Source organism: Oryx dammah, unplaced genomic scaffold (assembly GCF_014754425.2).
Source record: "Oryx dammah isolate SB20612 unplaced genomic scaffold, SCBI_Odam_1.1 HiC_scaffold_26, whole genome shotgun sequence".
In the NCBI taxonomy this organism is placed as follows: domain Eukaryota; kingdom Metazoa; phylum Chordata; class Mammalia; order Artiodactyla; family Bovidae; genus Oryx; species Oryx dammah.
In genome coordinates, this window is record NW_024070210.1 from 10,553,932 (window position 1) to 10,571,342 (window position 17,411).

Consider the following 17,411-nt stretch of genomic DNA (forward strand, 5'->3'; position numbering starts at 1 on the left):
TCTTTATCATGATTACTATTTTGATTTTTACCTTGCATTGTTAGGATACCTCTTATGGAAGAGAATAAAGCTAAGAAAAATTTAGTTTCTATCAAGCAGGAATTAAGAACTTATGGTAGAATGAATAGATGGAACATTTAGTTTTATAACAGGAACAGAGATTAAGTTTAGATTTCAAATACTGATTGGAAAAAAAATCTTTATCTTATGATTGAATATGAACTTTCAAACCCTAAAATATTTTTATCCAGATACTTCTTATCTTTATCCCATGCTAGCCGTTTAACGTTTACTAAGAATTGGGAGAAACAGACTACATATTTCGTGACACAATGGTCATCCTCACTGAATACCTACATCTAGATCAGATCAGTTCAGTTCAGTCACTCAGTCAGGTCCAACTCTTTGTGACCCCATGGAATGCAGCACGCCAGGCCTCCCTGTCCATCACCAACTCCCAGAGTTTACCCAAACTCATGTCCATTGAGTCAGTGATGCCATCCAACCATCTCATCCTTTGTCATCCCCTTCTCCTCCTGCCCTCAATCTTTCCCAGCATCAGGGTCTTTTCCAATGAGTGACCTCTTCCCATCAGGTGGCCAAAGTATTGGAGTTTCAGCTTCAACATCAGTCCTTCCAATGAATATTCAGGACTGCTCTCCTTTAGGATGGACTAGTTGGATCTCCTTGCAGTCCAAGGGACTTGCAAGAGTCTTCTCCAGCACCACAGTTCAAAAGCATCAATTCTTCGGCACTCAGCTTTCTTTATAATCCAACTCTCATATCCATACATGACCACTGGAAAAACCATAGCCTTGACTAGACAGACCTTTGTTGGCAAAGTAACATCTCTGCTTTTTAATATGCTGTCTAGGTTGGTCATAACTTTCCTTCCAAGGAGCAAGAGTCTTATAATTTCATGGCTGCATCTAGATCAGAGTTTCACAAACTATGACTATGTGGTCACATTCTACTTGCCACCAATTTTTATAAATAAAGCTTTATTGAGACATGGTGACACTCATTTGTTTATGAATTGCCTGTGGCTGCCTTCATGCTACAGAGCTACAGAGCCAGAGTTGAGTAACTATGACTGAGATCTTATGGCCCACAAAGACCAACCTATTTTTTATCTGCCCCTTGCCAGAAAAAGTTTGCTGATCTCAGCTCTAGACTTCTAAAAATCAAGGAAAAAATGATTTTCAGTTAAGAAATATTTCCCACATTTGTGAAACCCTTCCAAATCTTACATAAAAATGTCTAGAAAGTATGTGAAAATGATGCATTGGTTCTATGTTTCAAGGGATAGTAGTGACTAGAACAGACTGTAATTCCAGGAATTGATGAATTAAAATCCACTGTCTTCAACAGAAAAACCCTCTCCCATCAGCCAAGGCTCTCACAGAGCCCACGATATGGTCTGAGAAGAAACCTGGTAGGAAGGTAGAAACAGTCTCCCTTCCTAACCTCTTCATAGATTTAACTTCAGAAGACCCCAGGATGATCTGAAACTTTACTGCTACTGCTAAGTTGCTTCAGTTGTGTCCAACTCTGTGCGACCCCAGAGACAGCAGCCTACCAGGCTCCTCCGTCCATGGGATTTGCCAGGCAAGACTACTGGAGTGGGTTGCCATTTCCTTCTCCAGTGAATGAAAGTGAAAAGTGAAAGTGAAGTCGCTCAGTTGTATCCAACTCCTAGTGACCCCATGGACTGCAGCCTACCAGGCTCCTCCATCCATGGGATTTGCCAGGCAAGACGACTGGAGTGGGTTGCCATTGCCTTCGCCAATCTGAAACTTTACTGGCTCTTATATCCTCCATAGCCTGCCTCTTGAATAGACCTTGTTAAATTCACCTGCCTCCCAACAAGGCAGTCAGTCCATCAGAGATTTTTCGAGTGTTTTTGTTGTTCAGTCTCTCAGTTGTGTCTGATACTTTGCAACCCCATGGACTGCAGCACACCAGGCTTCCCTGTCCTTCACTATCTCCCAGAGTTTGCTCAAACTCACATTCACTGATGCCATCCAACCGACTCATTCTCTGTCTTCAGTAGCTTTCCCCAAAAAGTATTCTGTGGCATGCCAGTCCAGAGAGAGGCTCCTGGAACCAAGACCTCCTTAAGAAGCTCTGCATACTGTATCCTCTTATTGTGTGTGTGTGTGTGCATATGTGTTCAGTTGTGTCCAACTCTGCAACTCCCATGGGCCTGCCAGGCTCCTCTGTCCCTGGAATTTTCCAGGCAAGAATACTAGAGCCGGGTCCTATTTCCTACTCCAGATCCTCCTACTGGATACTAGTAATTCAGATTCTTCTATCAAAAGACCTAAGAAGTCCAGCTGTACACTTTATTTAACTTCATAAGGTCATGAACAGCTTTTAAGAAGCAAGCCTCATTAATTTATTATGGAAAGAGAGTTCAAGGAACATAGTTTGGGAAATGCACTCCTTTATCCCAACCCAATTTATTCTCTTACCACAAAGGCTGGGAAGAAATTGGGATAGGAATTATGGTTCCATTGTTAGTTTTTCTTTTTTTATTCAATACAAAATATATCTATACTTTTTTGATATTCTGCAGCTGACTTTATGTCCAAACTGTAAAATAACAGGCTACCAGATTACACCCAGATCCTCTTAGCACAGTAGTCTGCCAATAAAGGAAGATTCACTCTGGAAACCTCCTAAAGTGTCTGTGGAGTTCTCTAAACATGACCAAAAGGCCAGTTATGAGCAGGCATGAGATGTTTTGAAGCAAAACGGTAAACATACATGGACTGATTTTAGTCCCGATTCTTTGAATTTAATAACTTTTGATCATGCCCACCTCTTCATCAAGGTGTCCCTCACTCAAACCTCCTCTGGAAGTTGGTTGAGTGGGTGACCTTGCTGCATTGGTAAAGCCAGACTCTCACTGACAAATAACACTGGTGCTTGGTGTAACTGTTCTGTGAAACTTCCACTGGTTGTATCTTAAGTCTTGAGTGATCTCCTTTCTCCAGCATGAGTCCAGTCCTCTGCAAGATCTACAGATCTGCAAGATCTTTTAGTTTCTGTGTTTCACGTCTTTAACAGACTAAGAAGGATACATGTTATCATAGGCTATGAAACAAGTAGCAGCAGCTAGAGGAATCTGATGTCCAAGCCTTAGAGGTGGCTGGTAAGTCAGCAGCAGTGAATCCCAGCAGAGCACAGGGGAAGGAGTCTTGAACTAGGGGTTCCAGGTCCTGGCTCTGGCCTGGCAACTAGATAGCTCTATCAAATGTAAAAAGCCACATTAAAAAAAAAAAAGTCATGTGTTTATTTATAGTTTTGGCTGCACTGGGTCTGCATTGCTGTGTGTGGGCTTTCTCTAGTTGCGGCAAGCGGGGTCTACTCTCTACTTGGGATGTTTGGGCTTCTCATTGTGGTGGCTTCTCTTGTGAAGCATGGGCTCTAGGGTGGGGGCTCAGTAGTCATGGCAGGGCTTAGTTGCTCTGTAGAGGCATTTAGGATCTTCCTGGACCTGGGATTGAGCCTGAGTTCCCTGTACTGGCAGGCAGATTCTTAACCACTGAACCACCAGAGAAGTCCAGCTACGGTTCTTGACCTTTGCATAAAGCAAAGGTTGGACTCACCTGAGGAGACTTCTAAATTCCCATGCTCTGGCTACACTCAGACCAACTAAACCAGAATATCTGGTGGTAAAATCTAGGTATCAGTGCTTCCAGATCTCCTCAGGTGATTCAAATTGGTAGCCAGTACTGAGAACCTTGCTCTGCAGAACTTAAAAGTCTGAATTTTATACCCAAATCTCTTGTCAGATACCTGAGAGTGATTGAGGGTGATATCGTCCAATGACTAAACATGGCAAGATAAGGAAGCAAATAATTGAGAGCACGGATCCTCGTAGAAAGTGAAGTCGCTCAGTCGTGTCTGACTCTTTGTGACCCCATGGAGTGTAGCCTACCAGGCTCCTCCGTCCATGGGACTTTCCAGGCAATGATACCAGAGTGGGTTGCTATTTCCTTCTCCAGGGGATCTTCCCGACCCAGGGATTGAACCCGGGTCTCCCAAATTGTAGACAGACATTTCTCAACCGTCTGAGCCACCAGGGAAGTCCACAGATCCTCATTTTGGGGATTACAATCATTTGTGTATGGAAAAACAAAAGTTTTAGAAATGGATTATTATATATTCAAGGTTGGTTTCTTGTCCTTCTTATCCAGAATTCCGGAAAAGTAATTTGGATTCTGGCAAATTTGGGTTCAGCTGGATATGGTGTGGATAATACAGAGCCATGTGACTAGCTCTCATCTCCCTAACTGAAAGGTTCTTCACTGTCCCTTTCTAGCGTTTGCAAATGTGGTTCTCTGTTGCCTTAATGCTAACATTGTGATGACCCTGATGTCCCTAACGGTGTGACAGTCTTCTGAAATCTCTATACCCTAAGTATCTACAAACTGACTTAATTATTTTGTCCCAATTCCCCACTTCATTCATAGAAAATTTGAACTGGGAAGATTATTGCCCTAAGGGTCATGGCTTTCTAAGTATAAAGAGGAAAAATATTTGGTTAAACTCATGCAATATTAAAATTGAATGCTAATAATTTTTTCATGTGATAACTACAGAAAATCATGCTTAGGTCTCCAAGCAAGGATTATTAGCATTATTTTCCATCTGAAATGCATATTTTGGATTGGGTGCATTTCTCCCCAGTATACTCTGACCCTTGATATTGCTGCCCTCAAGTTGAGGCCACTGGAATGGGTGTTTGGTGTGGGCAGGGAGTGCATTGGTCTTGTTCATCTTGGTATCACAGAGTTCCAGGATCGTTGAGGGCTTTCCCCGGTGGCTCAGCGGTAAAGAATCTACCTGCAGTGTAGAAGCCACAGAATATGTGGGTTTGATCCCTGGGTTGGGAAGATGCCTTGGAGGAGGGCATAGCAACCCACCCCAGTATTCTTGCCTGGAGAATCCCAAGGGCAGAGAAGCCTGGCGGGCTACAGTCCATAGAGTCTCAAAGAGTCAGACACGACTGAAGCAACTTAACACGCACACAGGGTTGTAAAAAGTGTTCAGTAAATGTATTGAAAAATAAATGAAGGATTGTGTGAGATGTTTACATAAAGTTAAGATAGAAGTAGGGTCTCTCCAATACTATAAATAAGTTTGACGTATAAGTATTCACGTTACTCCATTGAGTCTTTTCAGACTTACCTGTAATTATGTTTTGTTTTTTGGGGTTTTTTTTTTGTGATCCCACAGAGAATGTGGGATCATAGTTCCCCAACCAGGGATTGAACCCGCTCTGCCTGCAGTGGAAGGACGGAGTCTTAACCACTGGACCACCAGGAAAGTCCCTGTAGTTATATATTTAAACAAATGACTAACATCAACCTGAATGAGCCCACAACTAGACAGTCTAGAGAAAGGTACTCGGATCTTCACTTGATAAAAACTACTAAGAAATCCAAAAACCTGGTAAAGAGTGAGACCCCACTTCAAATAGAACTCAGGGAGTAACACCAAGGTATAAAGACTTTGAACTTATTAGTATATATTGTACAGGTTATTTCTGCCACCCATTCAAGTGTGGTCAATGGACCAGCAGCATCATATCACCTGGAAGCTTGTTAGAAATGTAGAATCCTGGAGTTTATCCCAAATCTATGTAAATCAGATTCTGCATTTTAATAAGACCCTCCCACCCCAATGATCTATATGCCCAGTAAAGTTTGAGAAGCATCATACTGCACAAAAGATCTAGAAACATAGGTCTTCAGATTTTGCAATGATCATTTTCCAGAATATAAAACATCTATGCATGAAATGTTTAAAGGGGGCAAAAAAAGATGAAATTACAGAAATGAACTGGCAAATTTTTTTAAAAGCAAACAATGTCTGAAGTTGAAAAAAATACAATTGTTTAAAAATACTCAAAAAACTGTTATAAAACAAATCAAACACCTGGGAGCCTGCCTTGGGGTTCTCTCCTCTGCAGAGGTTTGCATTTGTTTCCGCCAGGAGTCCAGAGGTTCTACTAGCGTGGTCCCACTCTGCCTCTCATCCAGGTTCCCTGAATTAACCCAGGGGTCTCAGGTTTGCCTCACTTCACCTGACTGAAATCTCATCTCCTGGCACCATGGATGCCGGCAGCTGTCCAAGGGAACTGCACCTTCTCTATCTACCCACCACTGTGGTTTTAGCTACTGCTTAATTACTTTGTTTCATTTCCCTCTCTTCGGAGCTATGGCATAAAATATGAAACTTTTAAATATGTGATCTAGTTGTTTCATAGTAGCAGGGCCCTACAAATTACTTAGCCCACCATACTGTAGAAAGCAGACTCTACAAAAGCTAATTGTCATTTACTAGCTATGGGGTTAAATCACACACCAGTATGGCTGAAACAGTCTACCAGGTCTTAGACACAAAGCATGCAAAGCATGCCCTGGCACAGATGCTGGGGACCACAGAGACCTGATAGACTGTCTTTTTTGCTTACATCCTATTCTAGGCATAATTCATTTGCAGTAAAGGCAAAATCGGGATATGGCTTTTCAGCTCTTTCTGAATGAATCAAATATAAACTGACACCTTTCCTGAAAACATGTCAGAAAAAAACTAAGTGAAAACCCTCTTGGTCTGAATAGCTTTGGACTTAATTAAGACCCTTGTTTACTTCATGGACCTAGTCTGGAGTTGTGCCATCAAGGCCTCAGGTGCCAAGCTTTGCACCAACGCCACAGAAGTGGAGCCCAGAACCAAGGACACCTCTGAAGCTGACAAGCCCCTTTGTAACCTTGCCCAAGCCCCCTGATCATCACTAACAAGCTCCCTGACTCCCAATTAGGCAAAGATGCCCACTCCAGCAGACACCCTATGGCGCCCCAACCAATCACCTAACACCAACCTTCCGGCAGGAATTTTGTCTTAAGGCTATAAAAACTGGCTACTAACCCATGAAAACTGTCAGCTTTCCCTAGTCTGTCAGAGGTTAGCTCGCTGTGCTTGCAGTGCCCACTTTATTTTTGCTCTTCTTAATAAACTCACTCCCTTCTGAAATGCTCTGTCTAAAAATTCTTCTCAAACCTGTACTAGGACTGCCTCGAAACCTAGTAGATGAATATTTACACACAAACACACACACACTCCTACTAGGTAATTGAAGGTGACACTATGGTTCTCCATTTTATTAAAGATAAAAGCTTTGGGATTTAGAATTGGAGTCAATGTAAGTGTCCACTAAAAGCTGGCTCTTGCAGAGCTTCTTAACATCATCCCCAAGTCTTGCTTTAACTAACCCTGGGGTTGAGGAATGCTCTGGGGGAACCCATCTCTAGCAGAATTCTGACCCACTGAATGGTCCTTCTTGGAGCTGCTAGAGGTGTAGGGTAAAAATAATGGTTTTCATGGCAACCCTTGACTTACACAGCATCCAGCTTTGTCCCGTTGAAAGCATGTCCTTGGATTGAAGTAAAGCCATTGTTGTATAGCTTCCTATAATCAACAGAGAGAGAAGAAATCAGTGACCTATGAGAGGTAGAGCTGGCCCTTGGGTCGGGCTTCATTTTTTCAGTGCCAGAAATGTGCATGAAGTTTCTCAGATCCCATCTAAGAGCCCTACAAGCAAACTTTACCGTATGTCTTTATTGGGACATGGAATAATATTTTCTAGTTTGAGTTCTCATCCTCCAGACTTGACTCCTGTTTCTCAGAAGCAGACTCACTTTGATGAACAAAGATTTGCAATCATTAAAGACTTCTTAAAAAACATTCTACCTATACTCAAAAAAGTTTTAGGAGTTAACCCAATGTCAAAGATGGAGAAATAAGTGCTGTTTTTTAAGAAGAGCACTTTAAAAGACATCATTCATCTGAATGCATAGGTTTCAGATGCAATATAAATGTATTTATATTCATGTTTTTAATCCTCAGGGCTTACCACAGATTAAATGCTTAATTAAATGGTTGAGAACTGAATTAAACTGACCTTTAAAAACAAATCTAAGAAAGTAGATAGACCTTGGGCTTTGGGGAAATTTTAATGTTTTTAACTTGCTGCTATGTTGCTGCAATTAATTAATTTATACAGGGATTCCGAGGGCTGGACCGAAGCATTGTCGCCTGCATTTCCTAGTCAGGTTGAGAGGTGGAGGTGATCTACCAAAGCCACACTGATGCACAGCTGTCCAGAATCAGGATTTCTGAATTCAAAAGCAGTTCTTCCCACCCACCAAAAGGGCACAAAGCCATGGGAGGTCTGGTCTGCACAGGGCTGCAGCAGGGGCTTCCTGGGAGCTCTCGGCTGGAGATGAGAGAAGGCTGTCAGGACCACAGCCAGGCACAGCTAGTGGTGATTTAAGGGAAGTCTGGAAACGACTGTAGTCTGCCTCCCATGAACTCTGGAAACACAACAAGAAGCACGCAGGAGACTGCAAATCTAGAATGAGACCTGGGTCTGTCACTTCACAGTAGGTGATCCTGAGAACTTCTCAACCTCAATTATCCTCAGTTTTCCTTGTCTGTCAAAGTATGATCAATTGATACCTCATCAAGAGGTTGCTGGGAGCACAGGGTAGCCAGACATTTAACAATGTGAGGTGTGGACGCTTACGAGAAGACCTGAGAACTTGGATTTACCTTAGGTAGTTGTGGAGAACTTATCCTGTTTGTTGGTCTGTTTTGTTTGAAACAGTTGCATAGTGAGTTTAATTCTAGCTCGAAGGTGTCCTGGGTAAGGACTGCAATGCACAGGGACGCTCAGCACCAAGCTGGGAAACGTAAGTAATTTTTATACGTAAGTTAATTTTTCCTGAACTAGAGTTCTTGAATGAAGATGTGAGAACTCCTAATTTGGGCATTTCTGTTTATCCAGAATTGGTTGAGAGACCTAGACAATAAAAATGTTCTTTGTTGGAGTTACATTTCAGAAGATTAAATAACAATCTTACTGGACATGTAGGTCTCAAAAAGGGAAATTAGTGAAGGAAGAAAAACATAGTAAAGAAGGAACCAAAGGTGCAAATTTTCACTGAAACTCTATCCTACCAGGAAGATGGGTACAAATTTTGCTGTTGGACACATACCCTTTAGTGTTTACAGTTTTTTGAGCATGAGCTTCAAAGAAGCAAGGGCTTTTGCAGGAATGTAGAAACAGTCATCTGAAAAGGTAGTGGACCAGCCGTGGCATCCCCACTTCTAGATCTCAGGAAAGTTGAGGTTTCCTCATTCAGAGGTTTATCAAATGCCTATCAGGCCCCATGCTGGGTGTAAGACAAAGACCAGGCTCCAATGGAGAGGGCTGCTTGTGATATGAGTCCTTAGAGAAAAACGCCAAAAGGTGGAGGTAACGTTCTATAAGGAAACTGAGACTGGTGTTTATGTATGATGCGTGGCCAATGGCACAGGGGAAGCTTTTACAGGAGATGCAAATGGCCTTGAGCTTTGGAACCGAGCAGACTAAACCCCAGTCTTTGCTGTGTGGTCAAATGAAAGGGTGGCTAAGGAGCCTCTTGTTTCTTTAAGAAAGCTCTCCTCCTGTTTGGAGAAGGACAAACTGAAACGCTCCACTCTGAGTAGAGTTCCAGAGGCTGAGATTGCTTCACAGGGTCAAGACTGCTGGCCCGAGACTGCTTCGAAACAGCCCTTCAAAGAGTTGTGTGGAGTCTTGGATCAATCTTGCTGGAGGATAATTCGATCAGGTTTGGATACATTGATGAAGAAGATGCAGTGTGACCCAAGAAAGGAAGCTGGATAACAATTCATGCCAAACACCCACCGAGCCTGAACGTGAACAGTGGTACTGAGACCAGTCAGGTGGGGATCGTTTGATGAGGTCCCAGCTTTACTTTGTGGTTAATTTGACCAAAGAAGGGAATTCTTTATGGCCTGGGAAGTTAACTTATCTTTTATACCCCTATGAGATCTCCTTCCTGAGAACATTTTGCAAATTTCCCCAATAAAGCATTTCCTTTTGAACAACTCAAGAGCAGAACCCATTCAAACTCTGGAAAAAATGATGATATAGAGAAGGACTATGTTTTCTATCCAATATCCCATCATAGGAGCTTAGTAATAGTTAGTGATGACACAGCTGAAGTATGAGTGCAAAGCATTAAAAGCCCTTATTAGGAGTGCTGTTTTCTAGCTCAGAGACCTTGGGACAGTCACTTAAATTTGCTTTAATCCGATTCTTCCTCTGTTCAATTGAGATAATGGATACATGATATTGTATTATAAGGCCTGCAGGCTAAATCTGGCCCACTGCCTGCTTTTGTCAATAAAATGTCTTTGGAAGATAGCTGCTGTGCTCATTAGTCTATGTATTGTGGGTGGCTGCTTTTGCCTTACAATGGCAGCGTTGAACTGTTGCCACCAAGGCCATGTGGTCTGGAAAACCTGAATGGCCATTCACAGATAGAGTGTGCGGGCCACTTCTGTAAGAAACTACCCTTTGTCTTGCTGCCTAAACCACTCTGTCAGCTGCAGAGCACCATGCCACAGGTGCCACTGCTACTGTGTGTAGCCCTTGGCAGACCAAAGAGCAACATACTGTATGGCAGTGTGGTTCCTGGATGGCCTGCGGGAATATGACAGTGACCCAGATAAAAATTCCAGAGCTGGAGGAGTGGAACTGGCCATACTCACAGTGTCAAGGTTTCGTTGCACAGGCCCTGAAAAGCATTCGCAGGGACTGAAGTCATGTAAGGGTTGTCTGTAATTTCACTGCAAGAGAGGAACAAAAACACTTGATGGAAAAAAAAACACCTCTGGAGCTGGGCTCTTGCTGTATATATGCACCTAAATATATAACCTGACACGATTCCATTTTATCTTATTTCTTTTTAGGTGTTGTTGACTTTTCTTAGCTGCTGGTGGCTCAGAGGTCCAGTGAGGTGGTGAGAGCTGACCTAGGTGGACATGCATTCAGAGCCCTACCTGTGCAGTGAGCTAGTGAGCTCTGAGTGTGGGCTGAGATTTCTGAAAGTCCTCATGTGCAAAGGGGAGGACTCATGTGACAAATACTGTATCCAGAGCAACTCGTTTCCTCAGTGTGTGGAACCCCCGAAAAGGGTCGGTAGAATGGGATCGATGGGTTTCATTTCATGATTATTATTAACGTGTCATTCACTTGGAAAACGCTGCCAGGCAGATGCTCCTGGAGAACTTTCTGTGTTCTAGTTGCTGGAAGATGGGATATACTTTGAACAGAGCTCTTCTGCAGCAAAGGAGCATGGGCTTTTCTTTTCTTTTTTTCTAGCAAAATCCCAAGAGTTTGGATCCTATCATTTTCTTGATATATTTTGCTGATTCCATAGTACAAACTCAACCTGTAACTCTCTCTGCATATGTCCTTTCATGCCTGTACAACTAGTAAGACACTTGACTGTGTCACGGATTTTGGAAAAGAGCAATTGTTCCCAGTCAGAGGTCCCAGGAAATGGTTGGAGACCACCCATGACCGCTCCTGGGACCTTCCTCAGACCAAATCCCTTAGGTTTTCTATTCCTCAGCTTCCTCATTTGTATAGGGTAACAACTGTAACTTCCTTTTATGCCTTGTAAGGTGGTTAAGAGGAGCAAACGTGATAACACATGGGAAAGTGTTTGAAAAGCTATGTGAAAAATGAAATATCCTCAATATCATCAAATTTCCTTCTATTCAGTCACTCCCATCAGCAAACGCTCATGCCAGTTTCTCCCACATTTAGGAAAAAAAAAAAGACCCTTTTCTCCTTATTCCATGTACTTCAACTACTGAGATATTTTTCTGCTTCTTTTTAATAGTGAAACTTCCCGAAAGAGTTCACCGTCTCTAATTCCCCCTTCCGAATCTCTCTTGAGCTCACTCCAAACAGACTTCTCCACCCAGAGAGTCCCGCTTTTCAGAATCACAGTGCCCCGTATTACCAAACCCAACGGGCATTTCTCAGTCCTCGCCTGACTTCTTCATTCATCAGGGTGGTTGTCACAGATGACCACTGCTTCCTCCTCAAAAAAACTGCTTCACTTGGTTCCAACCAACATCTATGGCTGCACCCTAATTCTTGTTAGCGACCAGTAAAATACTGCCGAATATTGCCTGTCGGCACACTTACAGTATGAAGAATACATCAGTGGAATAGATTTTGGTCAGGTCGGGGAATACTCTAAGTCCAGTGTTGAAAATGCCACTATAGTACATGAAAAAGAAGAAAAAAAGGATAGAAACAAGGTAAGAAAACCAACACATCGGAAGTAGAATAATGTAACAGCTGAATGTGTTCTGACGTCAGACTAGGATCAAATCCTGACTCTTTTGTCAATTATCTGAGAAACCATGGCAAGTTCCAGCCCTTGGATGGGATGATGCTCCTCAAAGTACGAGAATTTACCCAGTCCACCAGCGTCAATACATCTGTTCTATTTAGGAAAATCTGGGGATCGTTTGAGCCACGTGGGATTCCTAGAAACAGGAATTCAGCTTTCTCTCTCTCTCTGTGTGTGTGTGTGTGTGTGTGTGTGTGTGTGTGCGCGTGTGTGTGTGATTCCCTTGTTTTAACTGGAGGATATGATGCAGGTGTCGGGGGAAGGGAGGGTGGAATAAGGGAAGGACGCAACAGGAAGACAATCTAATTACCGACTCCAAGCCAGGCTCCCTTTTGCAAACTCTACCTTATATTGTGTTGGTTATTTTACCAAGAATGATACTCCCTTGGCAGCCTCTTGAGAATACCACGGCAGCAGTACCATAAAAAAATGTTCAGACAAAGAAGGAAATCAGTCAAAGACAATGTCTTCACTCTCCAAAGCTTGTATCATCAGGGCAAAATGTCAAGATAAAAATGTGCATAAAACAGCATGAATATAAAAGCTCAGGCTCCGGATGCCTCCCAGACTTAGTTGGTCTAACGCTGTTGTACCTCCCAGAACACAGGCAGTAGAGTTGCGCTTTGTTTGAGAGCCTTGGCGTGCCATGCTAAGAACTCGTCACTGCCAGCAAACCTTTATAGAAAGTCTCCAGCAGAAAAAACTCTAATCCCTATGGTGCCCCTTCTAAGGCAAATTCTGACCTGATTCCTAGAGGGGAAGGCACATGATCTGAAGAGCAAGCAGGAGCCTGAGGTCTCAAAAAAGCAAATGGGAAGCTCCAAATAACCAAGGAGAGAAGTAACTTCCCATAAGGGATATCTGAAGAACGGTAAATAAACTCATTCAATTGCAACAGCAGTTCATATGGAAGAGCAGGGGGCAAGAGCCTGAGAGTTAAGTGGAGACCGTATTGGAAAGGGCTGGAAATGCCATCTTAGGGACTTGGACCAAGATCTCTTTATACTTTAAAACCCCAGATGAGTCCATCTCCTTTTTGATGTCTCCTGTAATTACCTGCACCCCCAGATAAAGGTATGTACCTCTCATTGTCACTTCCCACTATTCTTCTAGGAGAGGAACTTTTCAATTCCATATATAAATCTTCCTTTAAAAAATGGTAAGCTTCTTTGAAGGCAAGGACAACGTTTTATTATCCGACATGTTCCCCACCAAGCCTTGCACAGACTAGGGAACCTGATGTCTACTAATGAAAGTTACTAAAGGATTGAAGCTCAGAGTCCACACAGGAGCAATTACCTTGTGCTCTAAGTTTTTATTGGGCTTCCCTTGTGGCTCAGCACATTTTTATTACTTCCCAGATACCCCGTCAGCCACATATCCATCCGTGTCCTCTTCTGTTCCCCTGGCGTCTCCCACCCCTACCTCTTCAACACTGAACTATTTTCCATTCCCCAAATAAGCCACGCGGTTCCACACTTACGTGTCTTTATCATGCTATTCCACCCACCTGTATTTCTCTTCTCCCCCTCCTGGGTAACCTCTACTCATCCTTGAAGACTTATTACATGAAATATATTTGGATATATACTTTTATTTAAAGTCCCTAGATGGCAATGAACTAATACGTGAATAGTGATTGTTTCTGGGTATTGGGATGAAGGTTAACTTTTTTTTTCCTTCGTAATGTTTTCGCGTCCTAATCTTTCACAGCCCATGTGAACAGAAAAGGAGGCAAGAAGGGAGGGTGCCCAGAGGACCTGCATGTGTGCACACACTCACTGAGCATGCTTGGTTGAGCAGACAGGCAGTGAAGTACAATAGAGGACGGAAACGTGTGGTCCCCGCTCTCACTGAGACTGCAGTCAGCTCACACGGTGTCACCCAAGCAGAAAGTGCTGTCCCTCTCTGTTGAGGGCCCCTCCCAACCTCTAAGAGATTAAGTGTCGCCTTTCTTGGTTCGTTTTAGTGTAACAGCCACTCTAATTTTGCGATACCTGTTCCCTAACAAAATTGACTGGTGGGCTCTCAGAGGGTACATTCATTTCAAGACCCCGTGTACATGATGGCGTTTTCTCTCTCATGTCTCCTGGGGCGGACTCTGGTCCCAGCACTAGGTGCCAACTTGTGAGTAGTATTATCTGGCTGCGCTGGGTCTTTGCTGCAGAGTGCGGGCTTCCTCGACTTGCGGCGAGTGGGGTCTACCCTCTAGCTGCGGTGTGCGGGACTCTCATTGTGGGGGCTTCTCTTGTGGAGCATGGGCTTAGTTGCCCTGTGACAGGTGGAATCTTCCCGGACCAGGGATTGAACCCACGTCCCCTGCATTGGCAGGTGGACTCTCAACCACTGGACGACCAGGGAAGTCCCTTGATTAGGTTTTAAAAATGTGACTCACTTCACCTGACACCTTGCCTGAAGGGAGAAGGTGGGGAGTAAGTCACAGGATGTGGTGTGTCCCAGGCCACCCAACCACTCACCGCTAAAATGGCGGTCCACATTATCCCGGGGATATTCCTACATTAGAATTCTCTTTTTTAAAAAAGAGGCAGGATGGGATAGGAATTAATACTTACAGGAACTTTAGAAGGGGGAGCTCTTTTAGGGCGCCAGAGTCTATGTAAGTTAAACTTCTGGTATTCCGAATTTCTCTGTAAAAGTTACAAGAAAGATAGTCACTATAATATAGTCGTTTCTGTTCTTATGAAAGATAAAACAGTCTTAATCAGGTTTAACAAAGGTTCATGAGACAAATACATATTTCCTTGGTGCCCAGGGACTTTTTATGCCAGGAACCAGTCCCACCAACAAAAGGCTACTTTTTGCTTCTCTCCAGGACACAACAGCTGTTCAGCCCTCTTTCATCATTAACCTTGCTTCAATCCATCTAAATTGGGGGGGGGACCTTTCTCTTATCCATAGCCTCAGAGACTTTTTTTCCTTTTAGATTTAAAAATCTCTCCAGTGGTCTGTTGAGGGCAGATATCTTTACTATTGATAATAACAAGTAACCTGGCCATGAGGAGCAGGGGATTGCGTGGATTATGTAATGGATAACAGCACCGGAGTAAGGTCGGTGAGGTTCCTCTGTCCATTGCTATTTCAGAGGCAGTAGAGGTAACAAGTATTCATAGTTCACCTGGGTTTATCTTCCTATTGTTGTTGTTGTTTAATCAGTAAGTTGTGTCCAATTCTTTGCGACCCCGTGGATTTTGGCACGCCAGGCTCCTCCATCCATGGGATTTTCTGGGCAAGAATACTGGAGTGGGTTGCCATTTCCTTCTTCAGGAGAGCCTCCTGACTGAGGGATCCATCCTGCATCTCCGGCATTGGCAGCTGGATTCTTTACCACTGAGCCACCAGGGAGGCCCTTATCTTCCCGCGTGCTTGTTCGCTCAGGCGTGTCTGACACTTTTGTGATCCCGTGGCCTGGAGCCTGCCAGGCTCCTCTGTCCATGGGATTTTCCAGGCAAGAACACTGGAGTGCGATGCTGTTTCCTTCTCCAGGGGATCTTCCCTATCCAGGGATCAAGCCTGAGTCTCCTGTGTCTTCTGCACTGCAGGTGGATTCTTTACCCACTGAGCCATCGGAGAAGCTATTTTCCTATACAGTTATTTAAAACGCTTCAGCACATGTGATAATATCATATAGGTCTATAACTCATCTATTTAGGTTTATATACATGCTATCGAAACGCACAGCTAGCATCAGTGAAATCAGTGCCTGTTAGAAGTAGGTTCTCATTGGTATTAATAGAAGTAAATGTATTCAACATGTGTGAATTGGTTAAGAGTTTAAAGGCCCTCCCCAGGCTTACATGAAGAACGTAAGAAAACTTAGTGAGGCCTATAGTCTGACCCCTTCTGAATGGCACCTGAGGCTTGATTCCTAAAAGGAACCTGCATCTAATGGTTGCTGGAAACAGCTAGAAGACAGAATCTGGCCTCTGGGATTTTTAAAAAATAGTTTTGTTGAAGGAAAGTTTCCATACTTTTATGCATTGCAATTTGATACAATTAGATGATTTTTAGTAACCTTGTAGAATTGTGCATTCATCATCACAATTCAGTTTTAGAATATTTCTATCAATGATAAAAGTAATCATATGCATACTTGCAGTCAATTCCCACTCCCTGCCCTCTGCCTAGAAAGCACTGATCTCCTCTCTACTTCTAAAGTTGCCTTACCTGGACATTTCATATAAATGGAATCATAAATACATAGTCTTCTGTGTCTGGTTTCTTTCATTTAGCATAGTGTCTGTGAGGCTCATCCATGTTGTAGTAATTTGCACCTTTTTATTAACTTTTTATTTTATTACTGAATAATTGGATGGACCTAAGGAGAAGGCAATGGCAGCCCACTCCAGTGCTCTTGCCTGGAAAATTCCCTGGACAGAAGAGCCTGGTGGGCTGCAGTCCATGGGGTGATAAGAGTCGGACACGACTGAGCAACTTTACTTTCACTTTTCACTTTCATGCATTAGAGAAGGAAATGGCAACCCACTCCAGTGTTCTTGCCTGGAGAATCCCAGGGATGGGGGAGCCTGGTGGGCTGCTGTCTATGGGGTCTCACAGAGTCGGACACGACTGAAGCGACTTAGCAGCAGCAGCAGCAAGGAAAAAGCAAGAAAGTTCCAGAAAAACATCTATTTCTGCTTTATTGACTATGCCAAAGCCTTTGACTGTGTGGATCATAATAAACTGTGGAAAATTCTGAAAGAGATGGGAATACCAGACCACCTGACCTGCCTCTTGAGAAACCTATATGCAGGTCAGGAAGCAAGAGTTCGAACTGGACATGGAACAACAGACTGGTTCCAAATAGGAAAAGGAGTACGTCAAGGCTGTATATTGTCACCCTGCTTATTTAACTTCTATGCAGAATACATCATGAGAAACGCTGGGCTGGAAGAAGCACAAGCTGGAAGCAAGATTGCCGGGAGAAATATCAATAACCTCAGATATGCAGATGACACCACCCTTATGGCAGAAAGTGAAGAGGAATTCAAAAGCCTCTTGAAGAAAGTGAAAGAGGAGAGTGAAAAAGTTTGCTTAAAGCTCAACATTCAGAAAACGAAGATCATGGCATCTGGTCCCATCACTTCATGGGAAATAGAT

The 17,411-nt window shown here is 43.3% G+C and overlaps 1 protein-coding gene across 1 annotated transcript in view; it reads right to left on the reverse strand.

Annotated features, from left to right (window-relative positions):
* Window positions 1-17,411, reverse strand: part of TSHR (thyroid stimulating hormone receptor) — a 177,267-nt gene that overhangs the window by 43,587 nt on the left and 116,269 nt on the right. The window contains exons 4-7 of the mRNA XM_040225987.1: window positions 14,867-14,941; window positions 12,083-12,157; window positions 10,633-10,710; window positions 7,414-7,482 (exon numbers count right to left, since the gene is read on the reverse strand). Coding sequence (XP_040081921.1) covers window positions 7,414-7,482; window positions 10,633-10,710; window positions 12,083-12,157; window positions 14,867-14,941 — 297 coding nt within the window. The remainder of the gene's footprint in view (window positions 1-7,413; window positions 7,483-10,632; window positions 10,711-12,082; window positions 12,158-14,866; window positions 14,942-17,411) is intronic.